The sequence below is a fragment of the Eptesicus fuscus genome, chromosome 7, assembly GCF_027574615.1.
Source record: "Eptesicus fuscus isolate TK198812 chromosome 7, DD_ASM_mEF_20220401, whole genome shotgun sequence".
In the NCBI taxonomy this organism is placed as follows: Eukaryota; Metazoa; Chordata; class Mammalia; order Chiroptera; family Vespertilionidae; genus Eptesicus; species Eptesicus fuscus.
The window spans coordinates 99,841,106-99,850,611 of record NC_072479.1 but is presented as its reverse complement, the minus strand read 5'-3'; the positions used below and the strand labels follow the sequence as shown (position 1 = coordinate 99,850,611).

Below are 9,506 nucleotides of genomic sequence, written 5' to 3'. Positions count from 1 at the left end.
ATGCAGATGAGCTTCTATGCCCGAGGATTGTCTCTGCACTATTTTCAAAAAGAACTGGAAACAAGCTAAGGTCCACCGGTGGGCGTGGGCAGCAGAGAGAACCGGGCAGCGCCAGGAGGGCTGGACAGCCCACAGCAGGGCTGTAGATATGGTGCCAGGACTGCAGGACCCCAGGGCCTTAGGGGATGAGTGTCTTGCAGAAGCAAGAAGGGTGTGGACTTGGGAAGCCACAGCGCCAGGAATTTATCAACACAGAGACTGGGCATAAAATGCAAGACATGGTTTGGGAATGAGAAGAGTCATTTGCAAGTAACACAGACACATTAATAAACATTTTTTGTATATAAAAGGGAGTAGAGCGTAGTCCTCACAAACACGGGATTGGGATCAGGAGGACTTGGGTCGGAGTCCTAGCTCTAGCACTACTGTGAGACTTGGGCTAACCCGAGTTTAGGGGAAAACCTAGACTGTGTGATGGTTTCCTCCACGTTCCAATGGGAGCCACAATGGCGCCCACCACGTGGAATGTGTGAGAGTATTTGGTGAGAGAACACGTAAGGAGCCTGTGGTAGACACACCATCAATATTAGCTGTAGTGATCAGTAAACACAAATGTCCCCAACCTCAAGTCATTTCCAAAGCATTTCTCCCCATCTTTCCTTCCTGTCTTTCCTTCCTGTCTTTTCTTCCTGTCTTTCTTCCCATCTTTAATGTCTGGTTTTATTGCTTCTTTGGTTTTATTACTCCTCACCTGTCTGTTTCCTTGTCTGATGGTCTTCTCCTCGTGCCCCCACAGGACAACGGGACTGTCACTTGGCTTGCAGTGGGCTGGAGTGGGGTGAGTACCTTCTCTTACCGAGCAGCTGGCAGAGCCCGGCAGACAGGGAAACACAGTGGATTGAGTCCATGTCGGCATTTGAGGCCTTTCCCTGAAAGAAACACCAGAGACGGAGCCCCTCGCTGCTCCCAGTTGTACAGCTGGCTCACCTTCGACCCCACAATTTGTTTTCTCTTCCCAAGGGTGAAGCAACACCTCCTTCCAGCTGGACACGGACTGGTGAGCTGAAGAGGAAACTCTGAGATCCCACTGCTGACACCATGACCTCAAAAGCTGACGGGAACTGCCCAGGTAGTCAGCTTCCTCCTCTCTAGCTGGTTCCTGCTCATGATCTAGAATTGAGGGAGGCACCTCCAAACTGGGTTAAGCTACACAGGAAACAAGAACCTCAAAGGGGATTGATGAGTGTCCCTATCCCCCAAAAGGGACCAATGGGAGTCCCCTCAACCAGAAGTGTATGTGGGGACCTCCTTCTAGCTCTCTCCTCAAGCTGCTCATATCCTCCCATCTTCTGCACCTCATGCAATGACTCCAACGAGGCCAGGACAGCCCATGGGAGGTGGGAATTTCTTGTCCCCTGTACTTGGAACCTGCTAGTTCCTGGTGGAAACCTTCCCCTCCAAAGCACTGCCACCTCCCACAGCTGTACTGGGGCCCTGACCTGTGCTCCCAATTATAAACACCTGTGTACCAGGTGTGACTGTCGGGCAGGAACTTCTTCTGATGATCTCAGATACCCCTGCAGAGGCCCGCTTTGTAATTTCCCATACCCACCCACATCCTAGCCAACAAATACACAGATGTAGTGCTCTGGGTTCCCTCCAACTAAGCCCTGGTTTACTTTCTCCCTCAGTCGGTGAAGCAAGAAAAGGAAAAAAACACCCCTCCACCCACCCAAATCAACACTGCATTTTCTAGGCAACCACATCACACACACACACACACACACACACACACACACACACACACACACACCCAGGAGAGGATAAAACTTGTTTCTCTTGCAGAATAAGGGGGAAGCGGAACGCTCAGAAGCTTGCAGCTCCTGAGCAGTCTCTGAGGTCCCTGAGGGAGGGCTGGAGCTGGTGGGTTCCTGAGGATAAACAAGATGACCTTCTGTTTAAGAAGTGGGCGAGGGTGGAGTCAGAGGTGCCCAGGGGAGCTGTGGCCCCTGAGACCAGCCTGGAGTGGGGAGAGGTGGTACTGATTGATCACAGGATTAGAGCTGAGGGCCCAACCCCCACCCACCTGGAGACACCCCTCCACTCCCCACCGTGGAGCGTCTGTGAGTAGCAGGAAGCATCCTCTTAGCCTGGTAGGTTTACTCCATCAATGGCGTATGATCTGAAACATTATTTTCAAATTTTAAAAAAATCCCAAAGGGAAACTATAGGGTAGAATACAAGAATCACATGAATTTTTGAAACATAAGGAGGCTTCAACCAAATGTCAGGAAATGTCTGATGGTTTACCTTTGATTCCAACTTTGAGCTTTCTGTTTCTTGGCTTGGGGCTTTACCTGTCTGAGTTTTGCTTTCTTCGTCTGTCAAATAAGGATAATATGTCTCGTGTGTATATGGCAGGAAACACATTTAGACCATGTCTCTGCACACACAAAACATACACCAGTCCACAGTCCCTTATCTGCATTTCCAGAGTCTCCAAATTCCTGTGAATCACGCATTTTTAAAAAGATTGGTAAAAGTTATTGAATTAGAGAGAGAGAGAGAAATATAAATGGGGGATGGAGAGAACTGGTATCTTACCCTCTTCTCATAAGGATACCATTCATATTTCATTTAGGTCTCACCCTTATGGCCTCATTTAACCTTAATTATAATATACAGTCACATGGGGCCTGGCCATTGTGATTCAGTGGTTGAGTGTTGACTCATGAACCAGGAGGTCACTGGTTGGATTCCCCGTCGGGGCACATGCCTGGGTTGCGGCTCGACCTCCAGGAGTGCGCAGGCAGGGGCAACTGATTGATGCTTCTTTCTTATCGATGATTCTATCTCTATGCTTCTCCCTTCCTCTCTCTCTAAAGAGCAATAAAAATATATTAAAAAATAAAGGAGTAAGTACAGTCACATGGGGTGTCAGGCCTGCAATATATAAATTGGGGTGTGGCCGAAACCGGTTTGGCTCAGTGGATAGAGCGTCGGTCTGCGGACTGGAAGGTCCCAGGTTCGATTCCGGTCAAGGGCATGTACATTGGTTGCGGCCACATCCCCCGGTGGGGGGTGTGCAGGAGGCAGCTGGTCGATGTCTCTCTCTCATCGATGTTTCTAGCTCTCTATCCCTCTCTCTTCCTCTCTGTGAAAAATCAATAAAATATATAAAAAATAAATAAATAAATAAATTGGGGTGTGGACAGTTCATTCCATAATACCAGGTGACTCAACAAATATTCCCCAGTTTTAAAAAAAAAAAGTCCCTCAGGTGACAGCTACTCAGAAGATGAACATTTAACCACCTTGTTTACTAGAGGCTCAGTGCACAAAATTCGTGCACTTGGGGGGTGGGTCCCTCACCCCAGCCTTCCTCCTCTCACAAACTGGGAGCCCTCGGGGGATGTCCTACTGACGGCTTAGGCCTGCTCCCCATGAGGAGAGGGCCTAAGCCACAGTCTGGCCTCCCTCTCCAGGAGGTGACCAGGCTGATCAGGGGAAGGCGCCAGCACCATCATTCCACTGCTGCAGCCACTGCCAGCCGCTGCATCTGCCATGGTGTTTTCTTCAACGTGGACTCAAGTTCCTTCACCACAAAAAATGACAACTTTCTTTAGGCATTTTCAAGCTGTCTCTTTCATAGGATCTGACATTTCTTTCTTTTTTTTTTTTTTATCCTCACCTGAGGATATGTTTCCATTGATTTTTAGAGAGCTTGAAAGAGAGAGGGAAAGACAGAGAGAAACCTCAATGTGAGAGGGACACTTCAATTCTTTGCCTCCTGCATGAGCCCTGACCTGGACCCTGGCCAGGGAGGAGCCTGCAAACTAGGTACATGCCATTGATCAGAATTGAACCCAGATCCTGCGGTCGGCAGGCCAAAGCTCTATCCAGAGAGCCAAACTGGCTAGGGTAGGATATGACATTTTTTTAGCCCCACCAGCAATGAACCTTAGTTTTTTTCTTCCAGGAGTGTGGTGAAAAAAGCCTAGATCACTTTCTTGGATTCGTATTATCCAATTTATCAAGAACAATGCGAGTGGTGGCATACAGAGAGCTTAGCTAATGAGCGGTCAGAAAAGGTGTTTCCTCTGCAGCTCATGTGCAGAGGTCCCCCTGGGTTGTGTCCTCTGGAGTAGGGGTGTGCTCTGAGCCCCACGGCATCCCCCGGGAACACGCCCCCAGCCCTGCATTGTGCCCACTGGGCTGGAGACGTGCTGCCTGCCCAGACCCTCTCCCTCCCTCTGTGGCCCAGATCCAGGATGCTATAGGCGATGCCATATTTGTGACTGCGTGACAGTCAATTTGCATATTACCATTTTATTAGATTAGATACTCGATTCTTTTTCCATTCTACCCAATACCTTCTAACCTCATTGTTTTTGCTTTCCATCTAGAGCGCAAAGACTTTGTTGATGCCATTGAGTATTTAAAGGACCCATGGAACAAAAAGAAACTGCAACGCCTGCTGAGTCGTGAAGCCTGGAAGAGATTTGTGGCTGCAGCCAAGCTGTCCAGGTAACCTCCAGGGATGCCTGTATCCTCACCCCGATCTCCCCTGCATCCAGATTCCTCTGGCAGGCACACTCCTCCAGGCAGGATCCTGAGCTTGGGGTTGAACAAGTTCCTTCTCAACAGTCCATGAGCAACATTTCCTTCATATCATTAGTTGCAGAGAAGGGCCCCATGTTGAGAAGAGATGACGCCTGCAGGGGAAGGTTATGAGACCCTGGCCATGTTACTTAACCACTCTCTGTCTTATTCATCTGTTCTATTTCATTGTGAGGAGAATAAGATCATGCAGGTAAACTGTTTAGCCTAATGACTGTCACATGGTACGTGGGCAGTTCACATGAACTTTAAAAATACGCTGGGAATAGACAGGGCCCTAGTGTCTTCTTGTTGGATGACAGAGCCACACAGGACTTCCTGTGGGACAAGCCAAAAAAAATCCTGGCACAGTTTGTGTCCCTTGGGATTGTGGCTAGAGAGCCTGCTCTCCCTAAGAGAGGGATTGTACAAACTCTGCAGGGTCCTGCTGGCCTGGAAGGTGGAATGCTGGAGCAAAGTTGCACTGTGTTGGGTTGAATCCTGACTGTATCTCTGCCTGGCTCTGGGGCTCTGGGCTTATGTCACCTCCCTCTTCCATGGAATAGCAAGTCCATCTGGTAGCACTAAGGTGAAGACCTTGGGGTGAACTGCACGGTCAAGGGTGAGGGAGCAATGGCAGTCATTCTGTCTGGAGGCCCAGAGAGGCTTTGAGCAGGGTCAGAGCCCGGGGTCTGGATGGAGCAAGGGTGGTCCAGGTGGGAGGACTGGTAGGAAGGCTTAGCAGTGGGGCGGGACTAGAGTGAGGCAGCTGAGGCACCAGGGTACAGGACTGAGGAGGCCAGGTCCTAGTGGAGGGCCGAGCGAGGGGTGGTGGGTGGGGAACATTTCTTCCTTCCCTGATTTGATCTCCTCTCTGCTGGGGGCAGAGGGCCCTGGGTGATCATGTCCTCCAACCCTGTCTGTGAGCTGGAGCGCTCCTCACCTCCTTGTGGGACTCTCTTCTATTCTGCATAGAGTATCGCTGACAAGAGGGAAGGTGGTGTGGCTTAATGAACGCTTCCGGTCAGAATGGTGGCTGCCAATGTGGTATAATTGAGGGATTCCGAGTAAATGCACAGGTCCCCACCATAGAGGACAGGGCGTCCTGCACCAGCTCATCCAATCAGGGGTCTCAGCTTTAGCAATTCATACATCTGCCTTCGTTAATCACCTGTCCTTCATTATTACAGAGATAAGGCTGATGCACTCTATGCAGACTTGAGCCAGCTGAAAGCACTCATGGCCATGGAAGACCAGGAGCATCGGGAGAGCTTTATGAAGGCGTTTCCTCAGGTGAAACAGGACCTTAAGGATCGCATACGGAAGCTCTATGCACTTGCTGATGAGGTTGACAAGGTGCACAAGGACTGCACCATCACCCAGGTGGCGGCCGCTTCCACCGGCGCTGCGTCTGGCATTCTGTCCATCGTTGGCCTGTGTCTGGCACCTGTGACAGCAGGGGCTAGTCTGGTGCTTTTGGCAACTGGGGTGGGACTGGGGGCAGCAGCTGCTGTGACCGGTGTGACTGCCAACATCGTGGACATGTCAAAGGATGCATCAGCAAAAGCCGAAGCCAGCCGCCTAGTGTCAACTGGCAGCGACACTGTCAACGAGGTTCTACATCACAGCATAGGCGAAATTGCTTCCTTAGCATGGGAGTGCTGCCAATCCCTGCTAGCCATTGTTGAGGGTTCTAATGTCCTCAAGGTGGCTGAACACAATGATATCTTAGCCACGCGCTTCCTGCGCACGGGGGCAGTCTCAGCCCTAAGGGGCAAGCAGCTGCATAAAGCTTTAAAAGGCACTGCTGTGGCCACGAGCAAAGGAGCCAGGGTCTTTGGTGCAGCCACGGCAGGTCTATTCCTTATCTGGGATGTAGTGGACCTAGTGAAAGAGTCAAAGCACTTACATGAGGGCGCAAAGGCTGTGTCGGCGGAGGAGTTGAGGCAGCAGGCGCAACAGCTGGAGCGGAGGCTGGAAGAACTCACCCGCATTCACCAAAGTCTACAGGAGGACCTGACTCCGTGATCCCCGGACAGTGTAGGGAGCAGGGTAGAAACCTGGACCTAGAATCAGGGAAGAGAGGGCACAAGAAAGTTTGGGGCGGGGCAGGGGGTGGGGAGCTTGGGAGGAACTTTATTTTGATTAAAAAAGACATTGAGGTCATGAATAAAGAAATAGAAGTGGAGGAATAAGCACCGAGAAGGCCAGAACTACTCAAAGGTTGACTATGGAAGAAGGCAAAAGCGTTTGAGTTATTGGGATATGGGAGTTACAGTGGCTCCTGGATTGGCCCCACCTCACCCCCCAGAGTTCACTGACCCAGCAGGAACACCGTCTCTCCCTGGTATCTGGTCTCTAGCCCTGCTTTCCAGTTCCAGCTCGCCTTCCAGCAGCACATCTTAGCTAGGCAGTGATTTAAAAAAAAAAAAAAAAAACACCCACAAAAACCGTATTTTATTTTATTTTTCAATTACAGTTGACATACAATATTATATTAGTACTAGAGGCCCGGTGCACAAAATTCATGCACAGGGGGCAGGGGGTTGGTTGTCCATCAGCCCAGCCTGCATCCTCTCCAATCTGGGACCCCTTGAGGATGTCCGACTGCCCGTTTAGACCCAGTCGTGGTGGGATCGGGCCTAAACGGGCAGTTGGACATCCCTTTCACAATCCAGGACTGCTGGCTCCCAACTGCTCACCTGCCTGCCTTCCTGATTGCCCCTAACTGCTTCTGCCTTCCAGCCTGATCACCCCCTAACCACTCCCATGCCAGCCTGATTGATATCTAACTGCTCCCCTGTCAGCCTGTTTGCCCCCAACTTCCCTCCTCTGCAGGCCTGGTCACCCATAACTATCCTCCCCTGCAGGCTTGATTGCCCCTCAACTGCCCTCCTTTGCAGGCCTGGTCCATCCCAATTGCCCTCTCCTGCTGACCTGATTTCCCACAACTGCCCTCCCTTGCTGGCCATCTTGTGTCCACATGGGGGCAGGATCTTTGACCACATGGGGGCAGCCATCTTGTGTGTTGGAGTGATGGCCAATCTGCATATTACTCTTTTATTAGATAGGAAAGAGGCTGGTGCATGGGTGGGGGCCAGCTGGTTTTCCCTGAAGGGTGTCCCAGATCAAGGTGGGGGTTCCCTTGGGGCATAGGGTGGCCTGGGCGAGGGGCCTGTGGTGGTTTGCAGGCTGGCCACACTCCCCAGCAACCCAAGCAGAGGCCCTGGTATCTGGGATTTATTTATCTTCTATAATTGAAACTTTGTAGCCTGGAACAGAGCCAAATCTTCTGCTTGCTCCGTGGTGGCAGCCATTTCTGTTGGGATTTATTTAGCTTCTATAATTGAAACTTTTTGTAGCCTTAAGCGGTGGCCTAGGTTGGCCAGGGTGTGTGGAAAGCTTGGCTTCCTCCATCGCTGGGGCAACTCTAGCCTCCTGCTCTCTCCAGCTCCATGGAGGCAGCCATTTATTTTGGGATTTATTTAGCTTCTATAATTGAAACTTTGTAGCCTTAAGCAGAGGCCTGGGCTGACCAAGGTGTGTGGAAAGCTTAGCTTCCTCCAATGCCTGGGAAACCAAAGCCTCCCTCCTGCTCTCTCTGTGGCAGCAGCCATCTTGGTTGGGTTAATTCGCATACTCCCTCCTGATTGGCTTGTGGGTGTAGCTTATTGGTGTAGCAGAGTGATGGTTAATTTGCATATCACTCTTTTATTAGGTAGGATTGGGTGTACAATCTAGTGATTAGAAAGTGATCACCCGCTAAGTCAAGTAGACATATAGCAACATTCATGGTTATTACAATAGTATCCACCATAGGCAGTGACTTCTTGATGATGATGATGATGATGATGATGATGATGATAATGATGATGATGATGATGATGATGGGGGCCGTGATGGCGGTGGTGATGATAGCAGAGTGGGTGGATCATTTGACCAGTTGCTGATGCTCATTGGGGCCAGATTGCTTTGAGAGACCAATGAAATTAAAATGAAACTACAAATGCTCTTCAAACAGTGGTTGATTTGAAAAAAAAGAGAAGTGAAAGCAGATACTCGTAGCAGGTCAACGGGATCTACCAGTCAGCCCTGAGACACAGCCTCTCCATCAGTGGGGGAGCTGGTGTGGACACGATGATATTTTAGACCCTCTGTTTCTCCCCCCTTGTGTTCTGCAGACTTCGGTTCAGTAAGATGGACTGGGACTCTGAGCCTTTGTGGTGGGATTAGTGGGCTCATCTGGGCTCTGGGTGCCTGGCTTCCCCTCCCCATGAGGCTGTTCTCTAGGAACTCAGGGAGCAAATCTTCCATTGCTCCTGCTCGCTCACTGGGCTCCCACTCTCCTGTCCAGTCAAGTCCCTGAGACCTTGGTGCTCCGGAAGCTCTGCTGGGACACCCGGGGGAAGCTTCTGCACAGGTGGCTTAGACTGAACACAGGTGGCTTCCTTGCCCAGCAGCTGGGGCCCAGGATCACCTGTAGGACATGAGGCTGATTAAGATCAGAAGGGCTTGCCCAGACCGGTTTGGCTCAGTGCATAGAGCTTCAGCCTGCAGACTGAAGGGTCCCAGGTTCTATTCCAGTCAAGGGCATGTACATTGGTTACGGGCACATTCCCAGTAGGGGCTGTGCAGGAGGCAGCAGCTTGATATTTCTGTCGCATTGATGTTTCTAAACTCTCTCTCCTTCTCCCTCCTCTCTATAAAAAAATCAATAATAAAAAAAAAAAGATCAGAAGGGCTTGTGGCTTGTTTGCAGGGGTGAGAGAGGGTCATCTATAAATAGACAGGGAGACAGCACACATTTCTCCAAGCTACCCTCACATTTTCCCTCCTGCAAGAGCTTCCAGATGGTCTTCCTGTGTTTACCCTTGTGGCACTGCCCCTGCCCCCGCCCCTTCTCCACA

At 50.6% G+C, this 9,506-nt stretch overlaps 1 protein-coding gene across 1 annotated transcript; it reads left to right on the top strand.

Moving 5' to 3' along the window:
• The first annotated feature begins 1,098 nt into the window (after positions 1-1,098).
• LOC103289090 (apolipoprotein L3-like) lies at positions 1,099-6,627 on the top strand. Its single transcript, XM_054718637.1, has 3 exons — positions 1,099-1,129; positions 4,407-4,527; positions 5,790-6,627. The coding sequence occupies exons 1-3, from the start codon at positions 1,099-1,101 to the stop codon at positions 6,625-6,627; spliced, it is 990 nt and encodes a 329-aa protein (XP_054574612.1).
• Positions 6,628-9,506: the final 2,879 nt, after the last annotated feature.

Bases quoted from the DNA above. Each gene is read 5' to 3' on its own strand.
- LOC103289090 (XM_054718637.1), top strand. From the start codon at position 1,099: ATGACCTCAAAAGCTGACGGGAACTGCCCAG. The intron at 1,130-4,406 runs GTAGTCAGCTTC...CTTTCCATCTAG, and splicing joins AGCTGACGGGAACTGCCCAG to AGCGCAAAGACTTTGTTGAT. The intron at 4,528-5,789 runs GTAACCTCCAGG...TCATTATTACAG, and splicing joins GCTGCAGCCAAGCTGTCCAG to AGATAAGGCTGATGCACTCT.